Below are 27,641 nucleotides of genomic sequence, written 5' to 3' on the forward strand. Positions count from 1 at the left end.
ATTACAGTTGTAGAAATCATTGGAAACTCAAGACAGCCATGACATTATGTTCTTTACAAGTTTATGTGCACTTTTGACCACAACTGTATATGTGGAGTAGAATAGAATAGAATGGAATATACTTTATTGTCATTATATGTGCATATAACAAGATTAAAGACTCCAACTTAAGGTGCGGTTGTGGGAAAAAATATGGGGTAAAATAAATAACACAAGAGGTAATAAAGGAAAAACTAACAATTGAAATAAGTAAAAAGAACCCCAGAGACCGAATGGTACAGCGCCACGTTTTACTGAAGTTGTAGGAGACCAGCCCTTACAATACAACCATATCTTCAGCAAGCCAGGTCTAAATCCAAACAAAACATCATCTTATCCATCCATCCATTTTCTAGTGCTTATTCCCTTTCGGGGTCGCGGGCGGCGCTGGTGCCTATCTCAGCTACAATCGGGCGGAAGGCGGTGTACACCCTGGACAAGTCGCCACCTCATCACAGGGCCAACACAGATAGACAGACAACATTCACACTCACATTCACACACTGGGGCCAATTTAGTGTTGCTAATCAACCTATCCCCAGGTGCATGCCTTTGGAAGTGGGAGGAAGCCGGAGTACCCGGAGGGAACCCACGCATTCACGGGGAGAACATGCAAACTCCACACAGAAAGATCCCGAGCCTGGATTTGAACCCAGGACTGCAGAACCTTCGTATTGTGAGGCAGACGCACTAACCCCTCTGCCACCGTGAAGTGTGGAGCGAAAACAGCCCATGTCGCTCAGAAAGGAGCGCAGCTGCTTCTTCAAAGGAGCTGGCTAAAACAGCTCTGTGAACCGACAAACAGGGAGCCCTTAAGACAAAACAAAGAATTTACGAGTGGACATAAGATAACACAAGACATGGGAAAATACTAGCAGCATTAAACATGACTATGGATTAAAAAATAACACTTATTTTCCGGAGTCCATGCCTGATATCAAAATTGGCCTGTATCGCTGAAAGTACTGTGATGAGCCCATCTGAAATTTGGAGGTTTTCTGAAGATGTAAAGGTCCCTTCGTGGGTGTTAATGTTTCATAAAGCGCTACTGCCGCATAATACATTCTGGGATGATATTCTACTGGTGGGAAATCATGCCAGAAAAGGATAAAACCTTGTGATTTATACGGATAACGCACAATCTTTATACAAAAAAAACCCTAACATAATAAAACAGAATGTATGTTGAATTAATAACAAAGGAACCAGTGGTGTCCAATTTTTTGAGCCAACGTTACCAAAAAGAGGCTTAGTCAAGATGGCTAAAAAAAAATCGGCCCTTGGGCACGGTCTGACTTACTTTGGTATTGCGGAGAACACAGATTGTACATTAGAATCCCGGACAAGCCCCCAAATTGTTGCGTGGGATCAGGGAATAAAACAAGCTGGTCAATCCCAAATTCTTTCGGATGACATATGTGGAGTAAGAAGGATCACCAAGACAGAATGGTACTATACCACATTTTACTGAACCTTCAGGAGACCAGCCCTTACCATGCAACCATAGCATCAGCAAACCAGATCTTAAATCCCAACAAAAAGAGTCAGATTCTGTAGAGCGAAAACAGAAAGGAGCGCGGCTGCTTCTTCAAAAACAGATAAGGAACTGACCAAAACAGTTGTGAGCCAACAAATGGGCCCTAAGCTAAAAGCAAGGAGAACACAAGAAGACAGACAAAACAAAAAAATGCTTACGAATGTGACTGTGGCACAATATTTACACCAAAGCATATCCGACATATGTTATGTACAAAAAAAAACTTTTAGCAACGTTTATGTCTGCGGCTTATAGTCAGGTGCGGCTAATAGATGGAAAACTTTTTATTCTATCTAAGCTTTATAGTCCGTAAAATACTATATTAGGTTACAAGTATAGTACTGAGATACTAATGAATCATATTCGGTACTATACCGCCTCTAAAAAGTACCGGTCCCCCCCGCCCTTTTTCAAACTGACATGGCGGCTTGCTGGTTTTACGAGCAGAAGAGCATGTTCGGCAGTGCGCACACACAGAGTACCTACAAGCAGACACAGTGTGTGTCGACAGAAAAGGGAGAACGGACGCATTTTGGCCTAAAAAGTGACGATACAGGTGTAGTTACAACACTGGAACGCCCCCAGGAAGAGGTGCTTTGAGACGTGGCTAGCGAGCTAGCGGCTAACGTCCACCCGTAGTGTTTTAACTACGTCTAAATCACTAATCCTCGCCTCCACGGCGACAAATAAAGGGAGTTTCTTACAAGTAGCATTATCACTGGAGGACGAGGAAGAGCGAAACATGCTTCACTATACACAATGTAAACAAACGCCATGGGTGGATCTACACCTGACATACCAAGGACAAGAGCGTATCTAGTCGATACGACTATGATTACATCGATATTTTTTAGCATCACAAAATATTCATTTAAAAAAAAAATTATATTATGTTTATAACCTTTAAGGACTCTAAATGTGACCAATGTATGATCCTGTAACTACTTGGTATCGGATCGATACCTAAATGTGTGGTATCATCCAAAACTAATGTAAAGTTTTAAAGAAGAGAAAAATAAGTGATTATTACATTTTAACAGAAGTGTAGATAGAACATGTTAAAAGAGAAAATAAGAATATATTAACAGTAAATGAACAAGTAGATTAATAATAATTTTTTACAGCTTGTCCTTTATAATGTAGACAAAATAATAGGTCGATAAATGACACAATATGTTACAAATTAGACTAATTAGAAGTCTTTGTTTGTTTACTTACTACTAGCAGTCATGTTGTCTAGTATGTTCAGTATTTTATTTAAGGACTAAATTACAATAATAAACATATGTTTCATGTACCCTACGATATTTTGATATTTTTACTTGGGAGGAATAAACAAAGAGGAATAAAGACTTGTCGGCGAGTGTGCACGGGTGACCTCGCCGCGACGCCACCGCTTCAAAGAAATAGCCGCTACGCCCCACGGCCAAACCGTCACGGCTGGAACGGAGTGCGAGTACACGGTATAAACAGAAATAAGGTTTCTCCCGGAACTGGGTGTAAATCATACGCAGCCAGGCACCGATTCCTGCACTTTAAACGACATGCGGCAAAATCAAAGTGTGCCTGCGGGTGGTGTGCGTGCAGCCACGAGTCGAGGATCACAGCCAGCGTTTGGTCACTGGCGGTATTTGTGGCACCACCGCAAGGGCATTAAAAACACGCACGCTGTAGACGGAGTGCAAAACTGGGAGACATTTGACACGCCCGTTTGCACCGCACAGCAATAAACACACGCCTCCTGTGCACAATTAATGACATGCAATAAGCTCACACACACACACACTCGTGTGGTTCTGAACTTCTGAGGACCTGACAAAAAAATGCCTACCTCTTTAGGACCAGCCTTTTTAGATAAATAAAGATGTGTTTTTACAACATTAATAATACATATGTACTATGCAAATATATTTTAAAAAATTGTTGAGTTGGAATTTCACAAGAAAAACTTTGAATTTTGCCAGTCATAAGAAAAGTTTTAATTTTCCACAAGTCAAAATTTTACAAAAAAAAAATTTACATTTGTGCGACGTTATGATAAAAGTTGGAATTTTACTCGATAACTGTCGCAATTTTACAAGAAAAGCTTAAAAATTTTAGCATTTTTACGAAAAGAGTCGTAATTTTACCGGACAAAAGTCACAATTTTATAATCAATCAATGTTTACTTATACAGCCCTAAATCACTAGTTTCTCAAAGGGCTGCAATTATAAGAATGTTTTATTTTAAATGTTGGCAATATTAAGATAATAATCTGAATTTTGCTTGGTAAAATGATGACAAAAGTCATCATTTTACTCAAAAAATGTCACCGTTTTACAAGAACAACTAACAAATTGTCACCATAATGATAAAAGGTCACGATTTTATATGAAACATGTCACCATTTTGCATTAAAAAGTAATAATTTTACATTAGAGAATAGAATATGAGAAATTGTTCCCAATTTTATCAGAAAAAAGTAAAAAAAAACAGCTTTTAGTAAAAAAGTTTTTGTTTGTATTTTTTTAAATCATTATTTATTTCAAATTATTACAGTATGTCTCTATATACATATTTTTAAAAATTAATTTTGCCCCCTAGGGGCACATTTTACTTTCTTACACAACTTGTTATTTCATACGTTGACCAGAGGGGGAGCACTTTTAAAACCGACAGTCAATTTGAAAAATCCTAACTTGTTTATCGGTCCTCATATGGACGGTACTTTTCCTTGTTGATGTTTCAAGAAGGGTAGAAATACAAGAACACACACACACAAACACACACACACGTGTAGTTCTGAACTTCTGAGGACCTGAGAAAAAAAATGACTACCTCTTTAGGACCAGCCTTTCTAGATATATAAAGATGTGAATTTACAACATTAATAATACATACATACTATGCAAATATAAAAAAAAAAGCTTGTTGAGTTGGAATGAGTTGGAATTTTACAAGAAAAACTTTGAATTTTGGCAGTGTTATAATAAAAGTTGTCATTTTCCACAAGTCAAAATTTTACAAGAAAAAAATTAACATTTGTGCGACGTTATGATAAAAGTTGGAATTTTACTCGATAACTGTCGCAATTTTACAAGAAAAGCTTAAAAATGTTAGCAATTTTACAAAAAGAGTCTTAATTTTACCGGACAAAAGTCACAATTCTATAATCAATCAATGTTTACTTATATAGCCCTAAATCAACAGTGTCTCAAAGGGCTGCAATTATAAGATTTTTTTTTTTTTTTTAAATGTTGGCAATATTAAGATAATAATCTGAATTTTGCTTGGCAAAATGATGACAAAAGTCATCATTTTACTCAAAAAATGTCACCGTTTTACAAGAACAACAAACAAATTGTCACCATAATGATAAAAAGGTCACGATTTTATATGAAACATGTCACCATTTTGCATTAAAAAGTAATAATTTTACATTAGACAATAGAATATGAGAAATTGTTCCCAATTTTATCAGAAAAAAAGTGGAAAAAAACTGCTTTTAGTAAAAAAGTTTTTGTTTGTAATTTTTTTTAATCATTATTTACTTCAAATTATTACAGTATGTCTCTATATACATATTTTTAAAAATAAATTTTGCCCCCTAGGGGCACATTTTACTTTATTACACAACTTGTTATTTCATATGTTGACCAGAGGGGGAGCACTTTTAAAACAGACAGTCAATTTGAAAATACCTAACTTGTCTATCGGTCCTCATATGGACGGTACTTTTCCTGGTTGATGTTTCAAGAAGGGTAGAAATAAAACGCACGCACGCACGCACGCACGCACGCACGCACGCACGCACGCACGCACGCACGCACGCACGCACGCACGCACGCACGCACGCACGCACGCACGCACGCACACACACACACACACACACACACACACACACACACACACACACACACACGTGTATTTCTGAACTTCTGAGGACCTGACAAAAAATTGACTACCTCTTTAGGACCAGCCTTTCTAGATATATAAAGATGTGAATTTACAACATTAATAATACATACATACTATGCAAATATAAAAAAAAAGCTTGTTGAGTTGGAATGAGTTGGAATTTTACAAGAAAAACTTAGAATGTTGGCAGTGTTATAATAAAAGTGGTCATTTTCCACAACAAGTCAAAATTTTACAAGAAAAAAAATTAACATTTGTGCGACGTTATGATAAAAGTTGGAATTTTACTGGATAACTCTCGCAATTTTACAAGAAAAGCTTAAAAATGTTCGCATTTTTAGGAAAAGAGTCGTAATTTTACCGGACAAAAGTCACAATTTTATAATGAATCAATCAATGTTTACTTATACAGCCCTAAATCACTAGTTTCTCAAAGGGCTGCAATTATAAGAATGTTTTATTTTAAATGTTGGCAATATTAAGATAATAATCTGAATTTTGCTTGGTAAAATGATGACAAAAGTCATAATTTTACTCAAAAAATTTCACCGTTTTACAAGAACAACAAACAAATTGTCACCATAATGATAAAAGGTCACGATTTTATATGACACGTCACCATTTTGCATTAAAAAGTAATAATTTTACATTAAATAGAGAATAGAATATGAGAAATTGTTCCCAATTTTATCAGCAAAAAAAGGCGAAAAAAACTGCTTTCAGTAAAAAAGTTTTTGTTTGTAATTTGTTTTTAATCTTCATTATTTACTTCAAGTTATTACAGTATGTCTCTAAATACATATATTTTTAATTTTTTTAATAAATTTTGCCCCTTTGGGGCACATTTTACTTTCTTACACAACTTGTCATTTCATATGTTGACCAGAGGGGGAGCACTTTTAAAACAGACAATCAATTTGAAAAATCCTAACTTGTTTATCGGTCCTCATATGGACGGTACTTTTCCTTGTTGATGTTTCAAGAAGGGTAGAAATACAAGAACACACACACACACACACACACACACACACACACACACACACACACACGCACAACTGTATTTATAAAGCTTATTTATGGCAAAAACAATAGCTGCTACACAAGGTGTTGCACAACAAGGAAAGTGGACAACTCATAAAATGCACCAGCGCGCTAAAAGACGATCAATAAAATGAATAAAAACAACAGTCATTAAAAACAAAGGCGGAATACAAACATCCATCCATCCATCATCTTCCGCTTATCCGAGGTCGGGTCGCGGTGGCAGCAGCCTAAGCAGGGAAGCCCAGACTTCCCTATCTCCAGCCACTTCGTCTAGCTCTTCCCGGGGGATCCCGAGGCGTTCCCAGGCCAGCCGGGAGACATAGTCTTCCCAACGTGTCCTGGGTCTTCCCCGTGGCCTCCTACCAGCTGGACGTGCCCTAAACACATCCCTAGGGAGGCGTTCGGGTGGCATCCTGACCAGATGGCCGAACCACCTCATCTGGCTCCTCTCGATGTGGAGGAGCAGCGGCTTTACGTTGAGCTCCTCCCGGATGGCAGAGCTTCTCACCCTATCTCTAAGGGAGAGCCCCGCCACCCGGCGGAGGAAACTCATTTCGGCCGCTTGTACCCGTGATCTTATCCTTTCGGTCATGACCCAAAGCTCATGACCATAGGTGAGGATGGGAACGTAGATCGACCGGTAAATTGAGAGCTTTGCCTTCCGGCTCAGCTCCTTCTTCACCACAACGGATCGATACAACGTCCGCATTACTGAAGACGCCGCACCGATCCGCCTGTCGATCTCACGATCCACTCTTCCCCCACTCGTGGACAAGACTCCTAGGTACTTGAACTCCTCCACTTGGGGCAGGGTCTCCTCCCCAACCCGGAGATGGCACTCCACCCTTTTCCGGGCGAGAACCATGGACTCGGACTTGGAGGTGCTGATTCTCATTACGGTCGCTTCACACTCGGCTGCGAACCGATCCAGTGAGAGCTGAAGATCCCGGCCAGATGAAGCCATCAGGACTACATCATCTGCAAAAAGCAGAGACCTAATCCCGTGGCCACCAAACCAGAACCCCTCAACGCCTTGGCTGCGCCTAGAAATTCTGTCCATAAAAGTTATGAACAGAATCGGTGAAAAAGGACAGCCTTGGCGGAGTCCAACCTTCACTGGAAACGTGTCCGACTTACTGCCAGCAATGCGGACCAAGCTCTGACACTGATCATACAGGGAGCGGACTGCCACAATAAGACATTCCGATACCCCATACTCTCTGAGCACTCCCCACAGGACTTCCCGAGGGACACGGTCGAATGCCTTCTCCAAGTCCACAAAGCACATGTAGACTGGTTGGGCAAACTCCCATGCACCCTCAAGAACCCTGCCGAGAGTATAGAGCTGGTCCACAGTTCCACGACCAGGACGAAAACCACACTGTTCCTCCTGAATCCGAGGTTCGACTATCCGGCGAAGCCTCCTCTCCAGTACACCTGAATAAACCTTACCGGGAAGGCTGAGGAGTGTGATCCCACGATAGTTGGAACACACCCTCCGGTCCCCCTTCTTAAAGAGAGGGACCACCACCCCGGTCTGCCAATCCAGAGGTACCGCCCCCGATGTCCACGCGATGCTGCAGAGTCTTGTCAACCAAGACAGCCCTACAGCATCCAGAGCCTTAAGGAACTCCGGGCGGATCTCATCCACCCCCGGGGCCTTGCCGCCGAGGAGCTTTTTAACTACCTCAGCGACCTCAGCCCCAGAAATAGGAGAGTCCACTACAGATTCCCCAGGCACCGCTTCCTCAAAGAAAGACGTGTTGGTGGGATTGAGGAGGTCTTCGAAGTATTCCCTCCACCGATCCACAACATCCGCAGTCGAAGTCAGCAGAACACCATCCGCACCATACACGGTGTTGATAGTGCACTGCTTCCCCTTCCTGAGGCGCCGTATGGTGGTCCAGAATCGCTTCGAAGCCGTCCGGAAGTCGTTTTCCATGGCTTCCCCGAACTCTTCCCATGTCCGAGTTTTTGCCTCCGCGACCGCTAAAGCTGCACACCGCTTGGCCCGTCGGTACCCGTCCACTGCCTCCGGAGTCCTATGAGCCAAAAGAACCCGATAGGACTCCTTCTTCAGCTTGACGGCATCCCTCACTGCTGGTGTCCACCAACGGGTTCTGGGATTACCGCCACGACAGGCACCAACAACCTTGCGGCCACAGCTCCAATCAGCCGCCTCGACAATAGAGGTTCGGAACATGGTCCACTCGGACTCAATGTCCCGCACCTCCCTCGTGACATGTTCAAAGTTCTCCCGGAGGTGTGAATTGAAACTCTCTCTGACAGGAGACTCTGCCAGACGTTCCCAGCAGACCCTCACAATGCGTTTGGGCCTGCCAGGTCTGTCCGGCATCCTCCCCCACCATCGCAGCCAACTCACCACCAGGTGGTGATCGGTAGAAAGCTCCGCCCCTCTCTTCACCCGAGTGTCCAAAACATAAGGCCGCAAATCCGATGACACAACTACAAAGTCGATCATGGAACTGCGGCCTAGGGTGTCCTGGTGCCAAGTGCACATATGGACACCCTTATGTTTGAACATGGTGTTTGTTATCGACAAACTGTGACGAGCACAAAAGTCCAATAACAAAACACCACTCGGGTTTAGATCCGGGCGACCATTCTTCCCAATCACGCCTCTCCAGGTTTCACTGTCGTTGCCAACATGAGCGTTGAAGTCTCCCAGTAGGACAACGGAATCACCCGGAGGAGCACTTTCCAGTACTCCCTCGAGTGTACCCAAAAAGGGTGGGTACTCTGAACTGCTGTTTGGTGCGTAAGCACAAACAACAGTCAGGACCCGTCCCCCCACCCGAAGGCGAAGGGAAGCTACCCTCTCGTCCACTGGGTTGAACTCAAACGTACAGGCTTTGAGCCGGGGGGCAACCAGAATTGCCACCCCAGCCCGTCGCCTCTCACTGCCGGCAACGCCAGAGTGGAAGAGGGTCCAGTCCCTCTCGAGAGAACTGGTTCCAGAGCCCTTGCTGTGCGTCGAGGTGAGTCCGACTATATCCAGCCGGAACTTCTCTACCTCGCGCACTAGCTCAGGCTCCTTCCCCCCCAGTGAGGTGACGTTCCACGTCCCAAGAGCTAGCTTCTGTAGCCGAGGATCGGACCGCCAAGTGCCCTGCCTTCGGCTGCCGCCCAGCTCACAATGCACCCGACCTCTATGGCCCCTCCTATGAGTGGTGAGCCCATTGGAGGGATGACCCACGTTGCCTCTTCGGGCTGTGCCCGGCCGGGCCCCATGGGAACAGGCCCGACCACCAGGCGCTCGCCATCGTGCCCCAACTCCGGGCCTGGCTCCAGAGCGGGGCCCCGGTGACCCACGTCCGGGCGAGGGAAATCTGGGTTCATTTCGTTGTAATTCCATAGAAGTCTTTGAGCTGCTCTTTGTCTGATCACTCACCTAGGACCTGTTTGTCTTGGGAGACCCTACCAGGGGGCATGAAAACCCCCAGACAACATAGCTCCTAGGATCATTGGAATACAAACAGTGGATATGAATTTTAAGAGGGGTTTTAAAATTGGACAGAGAAGATGCTTGTGTAACGTGCAGATGTAGGGTTTTCCTCGGCACATTCATTGGGAAACACACTTTTTGGGAGGAATCATGCCTATCAATCACACCCCAAATTTAAATCACATTTTTTTTTATGCATTCAAAATCGTAAATTAATGTTAGAAAAAGTCAGCCAACAACTAAGTTAACAGGAGTCGTACTTTTGCGCTCTAAAAAACATTGCTTTGTATATAATTGTTACGCGAACCGGTATTTAATCCGCACCCACCAATTTTATGAACTTTTATTTACTTATTAATTAATTTTTTTACGTATATTAGCTGCCGCTATATACTGGTACGAAAGATTTTGTAAACGTTAGAATGCAACACGGCAGTAAAACGGCTGATCGAACAAAACAGAAGTCATGGTCATAGCTGCGGGAGCTAGCTCTCCAATCAGCTAAACAGACTCAATCGCTCCAAGGTGACGTTTTGGTGAATTTCCAAAACAAAGATAATGTCATCGTACATTAAGAATAACATTGTTAGCATGTATGCTAATGCTATTGACGCTAGCTTTAATTACATTACCTGCAAATGAAAACACTCCCACAGGCATCAAACATTGGACTGGTTTAGTAAGTAAGAATTATTTTAGTTATATTGTAAAATATGAAAAGAACAAACATGGACGGTTTTGCTTCCGGTTGAAGGCACTAAACGGGACAGTGACTTACTGTTTATTATTTAATGCTGCCATAGCACAGACAAGTCAGTTCAATACATGAAAAGTATTCGTTGAATACAAAACATTTATGGCCGTCATCGAAGAAAAAAACATTAATTAGTTGCACGTTTTTTGTCAAACGCAGGATTCAAAGCGTTCGGAAAAAAAAAGTAGTGTTTCGTAGTCCGGAAAATACGGTACACACTTCAAGTATATATGTAAAACTACTAATATCATACGTTGGTGCATTCATTTCATGGATGCATCAAAACATTGCATAATAAAACAATCCCCTACAGCACAACATCTGCTGTCACCAGGATCGAACCTGGAACCCTCAAGTTGCTGGCACGAGCTATACGGCCCACCCCCCCCAAAAAAAAGTGCATTAGAACCGCAATGAAGAAGGCTTACCTGCAAATGAAAACACTCCCCCAGGCATCAAACATTGGACTGGTTTAGTAAGTAAGAATTATTTTAGTTATATTGTAAAATATGAAAAGGACAAGCAGACGGTTTTGCTTCCGGTTGAAGGCACTAAACGGGACATTGACTTCCTGTTTATTATTTAATGCTGCCATAGCACAGACAAGTCAGTTCAATACATGAAAAGTATTCGTTGAATACAAAACATTTATGGCCGTCATCGAAGAAAAAAACATTAATTAGTTGCACGTTTTTTGTCAAACGCAGGATTCAAAGCGTTCGGAAAAAAAAAGTAGTGTTTCGTAGTCCGGAAAATACGTTACACACTTCAAGTATATATGTAATGTACTAATATCATACGTTGGTGCATTCATTTCATGGATGCATCAAAACATTGCATAATAAAACAATCCCCTACAGCACAACATCTGCTGTCACCAGGATCGAACCTGGAACCCTCAAGTTGCTGGCACGAGCTATACGGCCCACCCCCCCCCAAAAAAAGTGCATTAGAACCGCAATGAAGAAGGCTTACCTGCAAATGAAAACACTCCCCCAGGCATCAAACATTGGACTGGTTTAGTAAATAAGAATTATTTTAGTTATATTGTAAAATATGAAAAGGACAAGCAGACGGTTTTGCTTCCGGTTGAAGGCACTAAACGGGACATTGACTTCCTGTTTATTATTTAATTCTGCCATAGCACAGACAAGTCAGTTCAATACATGAAAAGTATTAGTTGAATACAAAACATTAATTAGTTGCACGTTTTTTTTCAAACGCAGGATTCAAAGCGTTGGGAAAAAAAAAGTAGTGTTTTGTAGTCCGGAAAATACGGTACACACATAAAGTATATATGTAATGTACTAAAATCATACGTTGGTGCATTCATTTCATGGATGCATCAAAACATTGCATAATAAAACAATCCCCTACTGCACAACGTCTGCTGTCACCAGGATCGAACCTGGAACCCTCAAGTTGCTGGCACGAGCTATACTTACTGGTTTAGTAAGTAAGAATTATTTTAGTTATATTGTAAAATATGAAAAGGACAAGCAGGCGGTTTTGCTTCCGGTTGAAGGCACTAAACGGGACATTGACTTCCTGTTTATTATTTAATTCTGCCATAGCACAGACAAGTCAGTTCAATACATGAAAAGTATTCGTTGAATACAAAACATTAATTAGTTGCACGTTTTTTTTCAAACGCAGGATTCAAAGCGTTGGGAAAAAAAAAGTAGTGTTTTGTAGTCCGGAAAATACGGTACACACATAAAGTATATATGTAATGTACTAACTACTAATATCATACATGAAATGAATGCATCAAAACATTGCATAATAAAACAATCCCCTACTGCACAACGTCCGCTCTCACCAGGATCGAACCTGGAACCCTCAAGTTGCTGGCTCGGCCACTCTCCCGAGCGAGCTATACAGCCCCCAACCCCCCCAAAAAAAGTGCATTAGAACCGGAATGAAGAAGGCTTTGCCCCCTCTGAGCCTCCACCTGGACTGCAGTACCTCCAAGACCGAGGGTGTCCGTAGGTCAACCTTTGTGATGATAGGGAACGCTTTACGGGACACGGGTCTTTAACGGCCCCAGGTCCCGGAATTTAACACGGCCTGCACCGCAAGAGATACGGCCAATGAGAGGACATGAATTCATAAGGTCAACGCCCCGTCGTGTGTTTTATATCCTTCGATATAAAAAGTCCAGCACTGAAATAAAACGGAATCGGGTGCATGAATAGACGGACTGAAGACGGCAGGACTGCGGGGGAGAGACAGGTTTGTCTCCTGGTGGGAGAGGAGAGAAGGTCACAGCTCATAGACTCTCTGCCGCGGGGGCCGGCGACGTGTGGTCGGGCCGTCGAGTAAAGCGCACGTCTTAATTACAACACCCGAGGCTCATATCCGGCACAGTCAGACGGCAAACGTGGATCCTCACAGTGCGGGGCGTCGGACTCCGAGGAGGCGTGAGGAGCCGCCGTTATGCAAGCATATTACACAAAACAACGGGGGCGTTGACAGAAGTGTGCAAACATTTGAACGTACGAGTCTGTCGCCAGCTTAGGCGGCCTCTGATTTTATCGCTCTAGCCACGGCTTTTCTCCACGACCCAATGCTCTGTTCCGTTCTCTTCTCGCTACAACGATTCAAGCAGAGATAAAAGGTCCGGTTTTTCCACTAGAAGTGTGTGTTTTTTGGTCCTAAGTTCAGTACCACCCATGATCAATGTGGCCGCACCCACTAAATTTGATAAGAATTTAGTTTCCCGGATATTAGCCACAACCAGACTTTAAGCCGCAGATGCATCCACCCATCAGTCCATTTTCTTCCGCTTATCCGTGGTCCGGTCGCCGGTAGAAAGAGTCTAAGCAAGGAAGCCCAGACTTCCCTCTCCCCAGCCACGTGGTCCAGGTCCTCCCAGGGGATCCCGAGGCATTCCCAGGCCAGCCGGGAGGCATAGTCTTCCCAAAGTGTCCTAGGTCTTCCACCGGTCAGCTGTACCCTAAACACCTCCCTCGGGAGGCGTCCGGGTGGCATCCTGACCAGATCCCCGAACCACTTCATCTGGTTCCTCTCCATGTGGAGGAGCCCGGGCTTTACTTTGAGTTCCTCTCGGATGGCAGAGCTTCTCACCCTTTCTCTAAGGTAAAGCCCCGCCACCCGGCGGAGGAAACTCATTTCGGCCGCTTGTACCTGTGATTTTGTCCTTACCGGTCGGACGTGCCCTAAACACCTCCCGAGGGAGGCGTTCGGGTGGCACCCAGGCCAGATCCTCGAACCACTTCATCTGGCTCCTCTCCATGTGGAGGAGCCGGGGCTTTACTTTGAGTTCCTCTCGGATGGCAGAGCTTCTCACCCTAAGGTAGAGCCTCGCCACCCGGCGGAGGAAACTCATTTCGGCTGCTTGTACCCGTGATCTTGTCCTTACCGGTCGGACGTGCCCTAAGCACCTCCCGAGGGAGGCATTCGGGTGGCACCCAGACCAGATCCTCGAACCACCTCATCTGGATCCTCTCGATGTGGAGGATCAGATGCTTTACTTTTGAGCTCCTCCCGGATGACGGATCTTTTCACCCTAAGGGAGAGCCCCGCCCCCCGGTGGAGGAAACTCATTTTGGCCGCTTGTACCCATGATCTTGTCCTTACCTGTCGGACGTGCCCTAAACACCTCCCGAGGGATGCCTTCGGGTGGCATCCTGACCAGATCCCTGAACCACCTCATCTGGTTCCTCTCCATGTGGAGGAGCCGGGGATTTACTTTGAGTTCCTCTCGGATGGCAGAGCTTCTCACGCTTTCTCTAAGGTAGAGCCCCGCCACCCGGCGGAGGAAACTAATTTCGGCCGCTTGTACCCGTGATCTTGTCCTTACCGGTCAGACGTGCCCTAAACACCTCCCGAGGGAGGCGTTCGGGTCGCATCCTGACCAGATCCCCGGACCACCTCATCTGGTTCCTCTCCATGTGGAGGAGCCGGGGCTTTACTTTGAGTTCCTCTCGGATGGCAGAGCTTCTCACCCTTTCTCTAAGGTAGAGCCCCGCCACCCGGCGGAGGAAACTAATTTCGGCCGCTTGTACCCGTGATCTTGTCCTTACCGGTCAGACGTGCCCTAAACACCTCCCGAGGGAGGCGTTCGGGTCGCATCCTGACCAGATCCCCGGACCACCTCATCTGGTTCCTCTCCATGTGGAGGAGCCGGGGCTTTACTTTGAGTTCCTCTCGGATGGCAGAGCTTCTCACCCTTTCTCTAAGGTAGAGCCCCGCCACCCGGCGGAGGAAACTCATTTCGGCCGCTTGTAACCGTGATTTTGTCCTTACCGGTCGGACGTGCCCTAAACACCTCCCGAGGGAGGCATTCGGGTGGCATCCAGACCAGATCCTCGAACCACCTCATCTGGATCTTCTCGATGTGGAGGATCAGAGGCTTTACTTTTGAGCTCCTCCCGGATGACAGAGCTTCTCACCCTAAGGGAGAGCCCCGCCCCCCGGCGGAGGAAACTAATTTCGGCCTCTTGTTCCCATGATCTTGTCCTTTTGGTCATAACCCGATACAGTCGTGGTCAAAAGTTTACACACCATTGTTATCTTATGTCCGATATTAAACTCTTTGTTTTGTCTTTAGGGCCTCGGTTTGTCGGCTCACAGAGCTGTTTTGGCCAGGTCCTTATCTGTTTTGAAGAAGCAGCTCTACATAATCTGACTCTTTTTGTCTGGATTCAAGACCTGGCTTGTTTATGCTATGGTTGCATGGTAAGGGCTGGTCTCCTGAAAGTTCAGTAAAACTTGGTTTTGTACCACTGTCTGGGGTCCTTTTTACTCAATACGTCATCCAAAAGAACTCGGGATTGACCAGCGTATTTTATTCCCTGATCGCACGCAACAATTTGGGGGCTTGTCCGGGATTCTAATGTACAATCTGTGTTCTCCGCAATACCAAAAATAAGTCAGCCCTTGCCAAGGGCCTATTTTTTTTGCCATCTTGACTGTTTTATATACAATACAGACCACTTACTAAGCCTCTTTTTGGCAAGGTTGGCTCAAAATATTGGACACCACCGGTTCCCTTGTTATTAATTCGACATACATTCGGTTTTATTATTATGTTAGGTGTTTTTTTTTTTTGTATAAAGCTAGTACGTTATCCGTATAAATCTCAAGCTTGTGTCCTGAAAACAGATTTTCTCAAAATGTACAACCCTAAATTAGTGTTGCCAATTGTAATTTTGTGGTAATTTTAGAATTTGCACTGCAAATTTGAGCACTGTCGTGGCAGAGAAAGGGCTCATCAGTGAACAACACGGGCGGTAACGGCCCCGTTGTTAGGTAGGCGCAACGGAGCCAGAACTATATAAAAAAAAAACAGAGCAACCGATCGGGAGAAATAAGTGGCGGAAGAACCGAATCAACAATTGGGCCATCACAGCTCATCAGAGATTCCATCCTTTGCCTGTATGTAGCGCCTCCACCACCTCCCCCCTCCGCCTTTGAAGATGCTTTGTTTTCCAGAGTTGGGCTCTAATCCTTTAAATAGGGCGACCTCGTAACGGGGGAGAGGATCGCGGGCAAGTTTTTTTGGGGGGGGGGGGGGGCGACAAGAACATATACAGGCATGTGCGTGATGGAAACATGCCCTGGGTTTGACGGTCCTATCTTTGTCTGAAAAAAGCTGGGGGACTCTGGGGGTGTTGGGGGAGGGGGTCAACCTTACTGTAGCTGTGTGATGGCTGGTACAGTCAACACACTTAGACAGCTGGAACCAGAAAATCTCCAGAGGGCAGAATATGGAGAACAGACTACATGGACCGAAGGAAGCCGGAGTACTTGTATCAAGGAACTGGACAAATACCAGACAAAGTCATCAATACCCTAATTCTGTCCAAATACCTACTAAAACTACGAAAACTGAAACGATTCCTCGAGTAATTCGATTACGTAATATACTCGTTAAGTTGTTTTTCTTTTTTGCAAAATTTTGCCTCGTTTAGTAAACAGTAGTCAGAGCTCTAACCGACCAACATTTAAACTCACCGTATAATAACCATCAAAAATGCACGAGAGACAAGAACTTTATTTAGGCGGTCATACCACACAGCACATAGGGCTGCGATCGCACCATTTTTTTTTCATTAGCGCACACAAAATTGGCCGCATTTCAGCAGAGCATGTCAGCCCTCAAAAATGTTTTTTTTAATCAGCTGTGCATGTCAGCCCTCAAAAATGTTTTTTTTAAACATTTTTGAGGCCCATAGAGATAATCCATCCATCCATCCATCATCTTCCGCTTATCCGAGGTCGGGTCGCGGGGGCAGCAGCCTAAGCAGGGAAGCCCAGACTTCCCTATCTCCAGCCACTTCGTCTAGCTCTTCCCGGGGGATCCCGAGGCGTTCCCAGGCCAGCCGGGAGACATAGTCTTTCCAACGTGTCCTGGGTCTTCCCCGTGGCCTCCTACCAGCTGGACGTGCCCTAAACACATCCCTAGGGAGGCGTTCGGGTGGCATCCTGACCAGATCCCCGAACCACCTCATCTGGCTCCTCTCGATGTGGAGGAGCAGCGGCTTTACGTTGAGCTCCTCCCGGATGGCAGAGCTTCTCACCCTATCTCTAAGGGAGAGCCCCGCCACCCGGCGGAGGAAACTCATTTCGGCCGCTTGTACCCGTGATCTTATCCTTTCGGTCATGACCCAAAGCTCATGACCATAGGTGAGGATGGGAACGTAGATCGACCGGTAAATTGAGAGCTTTGCCTTCCGGCTCAGCTCCTTCTTCACCACAACGGATCGATACAACGTCCGCATTACTGAAGACGCCGCACCGATCCGCCTGTCGATCTCACGATCCACTCTTCCCCCACTCGTGAACAAGACTCCTAGGTACTTGAACTCCTCCACTTGGGGCAGGGTCTCCTCCCCAACCCGGAGATGGCACTCCACCCTTTTCCGGGCGAGAACCATGGACTCGGACTTGGAGGTGCTGATTCTCATTCCGGTCGCTTCACACTCGGCTGCGAACCGATCCAGTGAGAGCTGAAGATCCCGGCCAGATGAAGCCATCAGGACTACATCATCTGCAAAAAGCAGAGACCTAATCCCGTGGCCACCAAACCGGAACCCCTCAACGCCTTGACTGCGCCTAGAAATTCTGTCCATAAAAGTTATGAACAGAATCGGTGACAGAGGACAGCCTTGGCGGAGTCCAACCTTCACTGGAAACGTGTCCGACTTACTGCCGGCAATGCGGACCAAGCTCTGGCACTGATCATACAGGGAGCGGACTGCCACAATAAGACATTCCGATACCCCATACTCTCTGAGCACTCCCCACAGGACTTCCCGAGGGACACGGTCGAATGCCTTCTCCAAGTCCACGAAGCACATGTAGACTGGTTGGGCAAACTCCCATGCACCCTCAAGAACCCTGCCGAGAGTATAGAGCTGGTCCACAGTTCCACGACCAGGACGAAAACCACACTGTTCCTCCTGAATCCGAGGTTCGACTATCCGGCGAAGCCTCCTCTCCAGTACACCTGAATAAACCTTACCGGGAAGGCTGAGGAGTGTGATCCCACGATAGTTGGAACACACCCTCCGGTCCCCCTTCTTAAAGAGAGGGACCACCACCCCGGTCTGCCAATCCAGAGGTACCGCCCCTGATGTCCACGCGATGCTGCAGAGTCTTGTCAACCAAGACAGCCCCACAGCATCCAGAGCCTTAAGGAACTCCGGGCGGATCTCATCCACCCCCGGGGCCTTGCCGCCGAGGAGCTTTTTAACTACCTCAGCGACCTCAGCCCCAGAAATAGGAGAGTCCACTACAGATTCCCCAGGCACCGCTTCCTCAAAGAAAGACGTGTTGGTGGGATTGAGGAGGTCTTCGAAGTATTCCCTCCACCGATCCACAACATCCGCAGTCGAAGTCAGCAGAACACCATCCGCACCATACACGGTGTTGATAGTGCACTGCTTCCCCTTCCTGAGGCGCCGTATGGTGGTCCAGAATCGCTTCGAAGCCGTCCGGAAGTCGTTTTCCATGGCTTCCCCGAACTCTTCCCATGTCCGAGTTTTTGCCTCCGCGACCGCTAAAGCTGCACACCGCTTGGCCCGTCGGTACCCGTCCACTGCCTCCGGAGTCCTATGAGCCAAAAGAACCCGATAGGACTCCTTCTTCAGCTTGACGGCATCCCTCACTGCTGGTGTCCACCAACGGGTTCTGGGATTACCGCCACGACAGGCACCAACAACCTTGCGGCCACAGCTCCAATCAGCCGCCTCGACAATAGAGGTTCGGAACATGGTCCACTCGGACTCAATGTCCCGCACCTCCCTCGTGACATGTTCAAAGTTCTCCCGGAGGTGTGAATTGAAACTCTCTCTGACAGGAGACTCTGCCAGACGTTCCCAGCAGACCCTCACAATGCGCTTGGGCCTGCCAGGTCTGTCCGGCATCCTCCCCCACCATCGCAGCCAACTCACCACCAGGTGGTGATCGGTAGAAAGCTCCGCCCCTCTCTTCACCCGAGTGTCCAAAACATAAGGCCGCAAATCCGATGACACAACTACAAAGTCGATCATGGAACTGCGGCCTAGGGTGTCCTGGTGCCAAGTGCACATATGGACACCCTTATGTTTGAACATGGTGTTTGTTATCGACAAACTGTGACGAGCACAAAAGTCCAATAACAAAACACCACTCGGGTTTAGATCCGGGCGACCATTCTTCCCAATCACGCCTCTCCAGGTTTCACTGTCGTTGCCAACATGAGCGTTGAAGTCTCCCAGTAGGACAAGGGAATCACCCGGAGGAGCACTTTCCAGTACTCCCTCGAGTGTACCCAAAAAGGGTGGGTATTCTGAACTGCTGTTTGGTGCGTAAGCACAAACAACAGTCAGGACCCGTCCCCCCACCCGAAGGCGAAGGGAAGCTACCCTCTCGTCCACTGGGTTGAACTCAAACGTACAGGCTTTGAGCCGGGGGGCAACCAGAATTGCCACCCCAGCCCGTCGCCTCTCACTGCCGGCAACGCCAGAGTGGAAGAGGGTCCAGTCCCTCTCGAGAGAACTGGTTCCAGAGCCCTTGCTGTGCGTCGAGGTGAGTCCGACTATATCCAGCCGGAACTTCTCTACCTCGCGCACTAGCTCAGGCTCCTTCCCCATAGAGATAATGTTAAAAAAAATTATAATAATAATAAAAATAGTCTTGAAACTAATTACAATAATAATAGATTTTATTTGCAAAATAACACAACCTCAAAGTGCCACAGTGTAGAAAAAAGTAATAGCAATAATGATAATAAAAAGATAATAAAAATAAATACAGTATAGAACTAGAAACAGCATGCATATCTATAAAAGTGTTTTAAGTCTCGTCTTAAGACCCACTTTTATTCTTTGGCTTTTAAAACTACGTGAGTTGTGTGGTCCTCTGTCCTCTGTGTTTTTTACACATTTTTATTTTTATTTTACTGTTTGAATTGATTTTACCCTTTAAAATAGTTTTTAATCATATTTGTTTTTATATTGTTTTTATTGCTTTTATTTGTATTTATTTTTTGTTTTATTCAGTCATTGGTGGAGCATAAAATTGTTTTTAACATGGCTGTGCAGCACTTTGGAAACGTTATTGTTGTTTAAATGTGCTATATAAATAAAGTGGATTGGATTGAAAAAGGCTTTTTTTTTTTTAAAGAAGGGTTTTTAAGCCTTTTTTAAAAGCATTCACAGTCTGTGGTGTCCTCAGGTGGTCGGGGAGAGCGTTCCACAGACTGGGAGCGGCCGAGCAGAAAGCCCGGTCTCCCATAGTCTGTAGCTTTGTCTCAATTAAATTGCCTTCGATGGAAAAAAAAAAGGGGCTGGGTACTTTTTATAGGTTGGATTAAAGACTGGGGGCGGGAGGTGAAGTGACAGACATGACGGGGGAGGAGAGGGGGTGACCCGCGTGACGAGGACGAGGAAGATTGCACTGACGGACAAAGAAGGGAGCGGGAGGGGAAACAAAGAGAGGGGACGGGGGGGGGGGGGGGGGTGCAGAAAGTAATTATTGGACGCAATGCACTTATTAGCTCGTCTTGTTCCGCCTTCGCCTGGCGTGTAAACAAGCAACGCTGCCACCACAATCCTGTCCTCGGTTGCTAACGCGGCGGACTAAGTCTTCATTTGTCAAAGCGTAGGCTCGTCTTGATACTTTTCCAAATAAAGGGCACCAAAAACAAAATGGCATTTATTCTAACAACAAATATTAGGTTATATTAAATATATGTTTGTTATTGCAATTTAGTCCTTACATAAAATAGTGTCAAGGTCATACATTTGGTCATGAATTAAGTTCTCATGTGTCCGGCGAAAGAAATATGGATGACAGAGTCTGGTGTGGACGAACTTGACTGGCCTGCACAGAGTCCTGACATGAACCCGAACATGCAAATGTAAAGCCCAAAATTCTACACCCCGAGCGGCCTTCATGGTCTTCTATAAAAAGCTTCGGTGCCCCTTGGTACTGATTCTCTGCTATCGGATCGATACGATACCAAGTAGTTACAGGGTCATATATTGGTTTATCATTTATAGTTCTCATGTATCCGGGGACGTATTTCCTGAGTTTTCGAAAGAGACATGGATGACAGAGTCTGGTGTGGATGAAATTGACTGGCCTGCACAGAGTCCTGACCTGAACCCGTCCAAATGATCAGAATCAGGTGACCTAATAACTAATTTCCATCCGGTAATCTGATGGACGAGTCTGGGTTTGGAGGTCTCCAGGAGAATGGTACATTTCGGACTGCATTTTGTGAAATTTGGTAGAGGAGGAATTATGCTGTGGGGTTGTTTTCCAGGAATTGGGCTTGGCCCCTAAATTCCAGTGAAAGGACCGTCAAATGGTACAGGATAACCAAACCAACATGACTGTGCACCAAAGCAAGGTCCATAAAGACATGGATGACAGAGTCTGGTGTGGATGAACTTGACTGACCTGCACAGAGTCCTGACCTGAACCCGAACATGCAAGTGAGAAGTCCAAAATTCTAGACCACCCGTCCAAATGATCAGAATCACATGTCCTAATCACACATTTCCATCAGGCAATATGGTGGACCAGTCTGGGTTTGGAGGTCACCAGGAGAATGGTACATTTCGGATTGCATTTTGTGAAATTTGGTGGAGGAGGAATTATGCTGTGGGGTTGTTTTCCAGGAATTGGGCTTGGCCCCCAAAATTCCAGTGAAAGGACCGTCCATTGGTACAGGATAACCAAACCAACATGACTGTGCACCAAAGCAAGGTCCATAAAGACATGGATGACAGAGTCTGGTGTGGATGGACTTGACTGGCCTGCACAGAGTCCTGACCTGAACCCGAACATGCAACTGAGAAGTCCGAAATTCTAGACCACCCGTCCAAATGATCAGAATCAGGTGACCTAATCACGCATTTCCATCTGGCAATATGGTGGACCAGTCTGGGTTTGGAGGTCTCCAGGAGAATGGTACATTTCGGACTGCATTTTGTGAAATTTGGTGGAGGAGGAATTATGCTGTGGGGTTGTTTTCCAGGAATTGGGCTTGGCCCCTAAATTCCAGTGAAAGGACCGTCCAATGGTACAGGATAACCTAACCAACATGACTGTACACCAAAGCAAGGTCCATAAAGACATGGATGACAGAGTCTGGTGTGGATGAACTTGACTGACCTGCACAGAGTCCTGACCTGGACCCGAACATGCAAGTGAGAAGTCCGAAATTCTAGACCACCCGTCCAAATGATCAGAATCAGGTGACCTAATAACTCATTTCCATCCGGCAATCTGATGGACGAGTCTTGGTTTGGAAGTTGCCAGGAGAATGGTACATTTCGGACTGCATTTTGTGAAATTTGGTGGAGGAGGAATTATGCTTTGGGGTTGTTTTCCAGGAATTGGGCTTGGCCCCCAAAATTCCAGTGAAAGGACCGTCCAATGTTACAGGATAACCAAACCAACATGACAGTGCACCAGTGCACAAACCAAGGTCCATAAAGTCGTGGATGAACTTGACTGGCCTGCACAGAGTCCTGACCTGAACCTGATAGAACACCTTTTGGGATGAATTAGAACGGAGACTTTTCCACCAACATCAGTGTGTGACCTCACCAATGCGCTTTTGGAAGAACGGTCGACAATTCCCATAAAAACACACTCCGCAACCTTGTGGACAGCCATCCCAGAAGAGTAAGAGCTATAATAACCTGAATCATATTGAACCCTACGAGTTAGGGATGTGAGTCAAGATAGGTGGCAATATTCTGTATTTCCTGAGTTTCTGAATATAACATGGGGATTGGTACTTTTTAAGAGGTGGTATAGTACCGACCCAATATGATTCATTAGTGTCGCAGTGCTAAATTTGTACCTGTACTCCAGGGGTAGGGAACCTATGGCTCTAAAGCCAGATGTGGCTCTTTTGATGACTGCATCTGGCTCTCAAATAAATCTTAGCTGACATTGCTTAACACGATAAGTACTTAAAAATTTCGCTGGTAATAAAAGTGTTAAAAAAAACTTTCAAATTATAAAACATTCTCATGCATTTTTAATCCAATCATCCGTTTTCTATCGCACCTGTCCAAGATGTCGCACTAATGGTAAGAAGTATTATATTTACTATTGGTTAAATTTAGAATAACAAATGACATCTTTAATCTTAACTCCAAAAAATTACAAAAACAAAAGGGTATAAACAAAAGGCGCTCTCATGGGAGATTAAAAACTTGGCTATGAAAACTAAAACTCGCACAATGGGAGAACTATGAACATAAAATAAAAAACTTACAAACTATGGCACGAAGAACTGACTTGGACTGAGAAAGAGCATGGATGACATAGGCTGACTGCCTGGCAACTGCAGGCTCTAATGGGGATGTGGTGATTGACAACAGGTACATGAGATCAAGTAAATCAGGTGCGTGAGTCGTGAAAACAGGTGAACTGATTGGTAGTCATGGAAACGAAAGCAAAACAGGGTGTGCAAAAACGGGAACTCATGGAGTCGAAAACAAAACAGAACGTGACCAGAAAGACATGACGGGTCTTACTTAAAAAATGCACGCATTTAGTTGTATTCAATGTTTAAAAAATATTATACGGCTCTCACGGAAAATACATTTTGAAATATTTGGCTTTCACGGCTCTCCCAACCAAAAAGGTTCCCCACCCCCTGCTGTATACCTTACTATAGTATTTTACGGACTATATGCCTGCGATGAGGTGGCGACTTGTCCAGGGTGTACCCCGCCTTCCGCCCGATTGTAGCTGAGATAGGCGCCAGCGCCCCCCGCGGCCCCGAAAAGGAATAAGCGGTAGAAAATGGATGGATGAATGGATGCCGCACCCACTCAAATTTAAGTAGAAAAAAATATTTTTCCATCTATACGCCGCAGATATGAACGTTGCGTAAATATTTTTGTATATAAAATATTTCGGATATGCTTTGGTGTGAATTATGCGCCACTGTCACATTCCTACGCAGTTTTTTTGGTGGTTTTTTTAAGTCTTGTTTACCTTATGTCTGTAAGGTAAACTCCCGTTTGCTGGCTTAAAGAGCCGTTTTGGCCAGCTCCTTTGAAGAAGCAGCTGCGCTCCTTTTCTGGGCGAGAGGGGCTGTTTCCGCTCTACAAAAGCTGACTCTGGGCGATACGGCCTTTTTTATTCTTATCTGGATATTTTTAGTGCCACGTCACGATACACGATGTACATCTGGATATTTTTGCCGTAGCCTTGAATGAACACTTTGATGTATATAATCACAACAGTATGATGATTCCACCCCCATTCTTTACCCGTATCACACCTTTTTTGTCTCCCTGTAATGTTTGTCTCATCTTGAACGGGTTTGTGCTGAAAACAAAGTTTTGTTGTACTTGTGCAATGACAATAAAGACCTATCCATCTATTATTGCAGCGACGCTTTTGCCGCATACTTAACATACTACACTTGTCTGTTCGACATCTTCCCGCTTGAAGCCAACCCACCGTGCTGTTCTTGGAATTATTTATTCTTCCTTCATTTTTTAGCAGATTCGCATCGTTTTTCTCCCGCATTTCCACTCGCACCTTGCCGCTACATACCTGCTCCACAAGGTGCGCTTGTTTTCCGTCTCCGTGCGAAGCAGAGACAGGGACGAGTGAGAAGAGCATGTAGTTTAATGCCCGCAGCTAAAAGCAACTGTGTGAGAACATATACTCCAATATCACGATTTTCTATATGGAGTATATTCCATTTGTCGCGTGCGCTGCCGAACATGCTCCTCATGCTCGGAAATATATACCATATTTCCTTGAATTGCCGCCGGGGGGCTAATTATTTAAAAAAAAACTCTTCTCACTCCGGCATTTACCTAAGGGATGCGGTAAATTTAGGCCTGCGCTTATGAATTTGAGTGTGATGTAAGGATACCATCATGAAAAGCACATTTAATTAAAAAAAACGTTATTATGGTCTTACTTTTACTTATAAATGGGCATCTCCTTCTGATCAAAAGCATCGATAACTTGTTTACAGAAGTCTTCCTTATCTTTCTTCAGTTTTAAAAGTCTCTCTGTCTCCATGGAGATCTTCCTTTATTACCTCCTGCTTGGATCGAAAGTCCAGTTTGGAAAACGGTTTTATTTTAGATATGTAATCCCCCATGTTAAAAGTGCGAGCGAGAGGAAAAAAATAAAGGATAGCTGCTTGTCGTCACTTCTTCTGCAGCAGAGTAGTCGCGAGAAGGATCACTAGCGCTCTCTACCACCAGGAGGCGGGAGTCATTTAATGACTCCTATTTGACACACGCAGCTACGGTATATTAAAACATAGCTGCTTGTCGTCACTTCTTCTGCAGCCGAGTAGTCGCGAGAAGGATCACTAGCGCCCTCTACCACCAGGAGGCGGGAGTCATTTAATGACTCATACTTGACACACGCAGCTATGGTATATAAATAAAACATAGCTGCTTACTGTTCTTTTTAGCATATTCAATAGCTTGGACTTTAAATCCCACTGAATAGCTCTTAATGCGATTTAAAAGTATTGAAGGCGCATATTATATACCCGGCGGCAATGCAAGGAAATACGGTAGCTAACCGGTACTTTTCGTAGTGTCGTTTTTGATTCATTGGTACCGTGATACCATACCAGTACCGGCGTAGCGTACAACCCTGCAATGTCAGACTGGCGCCGCGCCCGCGGCATTAAGGCCACCCTGCCACATCTAATAAAGTCTGCGCCGGGACTCAGTAGGCCATGACACGGTGTCCACTTCACTCTGCTTAGGCGCCGTCCGCCCTAAGCCCCGAATCCCGACGCGTCTGTCGTGCCTAATCCCTGACTTTGTTTCCTCCTATTCCGTTTGTCTCAATTAGGAACCCCCCCCGATTGGGTTCCAGCCGTTTCATATCCATCGAACTCGCACAGGAAGATGGCTCGGATCGATGCTCGGTTTGATAGCCGTGAAAGTGACTCTTTGATCGGGCTCTCTTACCAGGATCCGGTCTTCTGATTTACCGCTCCTGGTGTCCTGCTTGATGGCGCGCACAAACTTAATGGCCTGCTTGTCCAACACCTTCCTGATGCTCTCTGCGGGCGGGAGAAAAAGCGGTGTTGAAAACATTATGTAAAACAGGCACTGTCAGGTTCAAAGATCTATTAAACGAGACAAGAAGCAAGGAATCAGGCAGAGACGCAGGTCAATTTTGCTCATGAGGAGAAACGCTTAGGGCTGAACACTCACTTACAGTCTCTCACCACGCTTTGAGGGGCAGTCCTTTATTTGGGCATTTTTCTGACAACATAGCCGCAGCTGCTTCTAAGGGGAAGGGGGTCATAAATAGCTGCTGCACTCGGTCATAAACAGTTCAAAGAAAGCCGTGTCAGGTTTTCCCCTTCTCTGCGATTGTAAATCTCGGGTCATGACAAGGTCAAACAAAGTTGACAATTTACCCGAAATTCCTGGAAATCTGTAACACCATTTCTCAATTAAAAATGTTACTACTGCAATATTTCTCGACCGATTTGGAAACATTCCAACACTAACCATTCAGACCAATACATTTTTTTTAACATTTTCCCAAAAAATTCCCAAATTTCCATGAAATTCCCATTGAAATGAAAGGGACATTTTTCAAAGTTCCACAACACCCACATTTTTCATCCGATTGAAATCGTTACAACTTCAAAAAATGTCTCTTAATCAGAACAAAAAAACAAAGTTGATTTTTGAACCGGAAAAATTCCCGGTTTTCCCAAAATTCCTGGAATTCTGTAAAACCATTTCTGAATTCTACGTGCTACTACTTCAACATTTAAAACATTTTAACACCAACCATTTTAACTCGTTCGGACAATTAAAAAAAAATAAATTAAAAAAAGCCCTGCGATGAGTTGGCGACTTGTCCAAGGTGTACCCCGCCTTCCGCCAGATTGTAGCTGAGATAGGCGCCAGCACCCCCCGCGACCCCAAAAGGGAATAAGCGGTAGAAAATGGATGGATGGAAAAAAAAATTTAAAAATCCCACTTTTCCCGAAATTTCTAATTCCTTTTGAAATTCCCATTGAAATGAATGGAACATTCTTTAAAGTTCCACAATTCCCACATTTTTCATCTGATTCCAACCGTTCCAACTTCAACATATTCAGCCTGTTCAGGAATTGTGTGCTCTACTTCAAAAACTCAAAGCAAAATTCCCGGATTTCCCATAATTCCTTTTTTTTTGTGCATTTTCACCATTCAAACTTCCACAATTCCCACATTTTTCAACCCATTCCAGCTTCAACACATTCCACTCATCCTGGACATTCAAACTAACCATTTCCCAAGTTCCAAATTAATTTCTGGTTTCAAAATCAATATAGTTCAAAACGAATGTCATCATATCTGGGCATACATGGAACACTTTTCCGCTTGCAAAACACCCAATAAATAATGTCTGTCAGGACTCTGTGCAG

General features: G+C 45.0%; 1 protein-coding gene across 1 annotated transcript in view; it reads right to left on the minus strand.

The window, feature by feature from the left end:
• Nucleotides 1-27,641, minus strand: part of carmil3 (capping protein regulator and myosin 1 linker 3) — a 253,752-nt gene that overhangs the window by 212,176 nt on the left and 13,935 nt on the right. The window contains exon 2 of the mRNA XM_061890406.1: nt 26,179-26,273. Coding sequence (XP_061746390.1) covers nt 26,179-26,273 — 95 coding nt within the window. The remainder of the gene's footprint in view (nt 1-26,178; nt 26,274-27,641) is intronic.

This window comes from Nerophis ophidion, linkage group LG28, assembly GCF_033978795.1.
Source record: "Nerophis ophidion isolate RoL-2023_Sa linkage group LG28, RoL_Noph_v1.0, whole genome shotgun sequence".
NCBI lineage: Eukaryota > Metazoa > Chordata > Actinopteri > Syngnathiformes > Syngnathidae > Nerophis > Nerophis ophidion.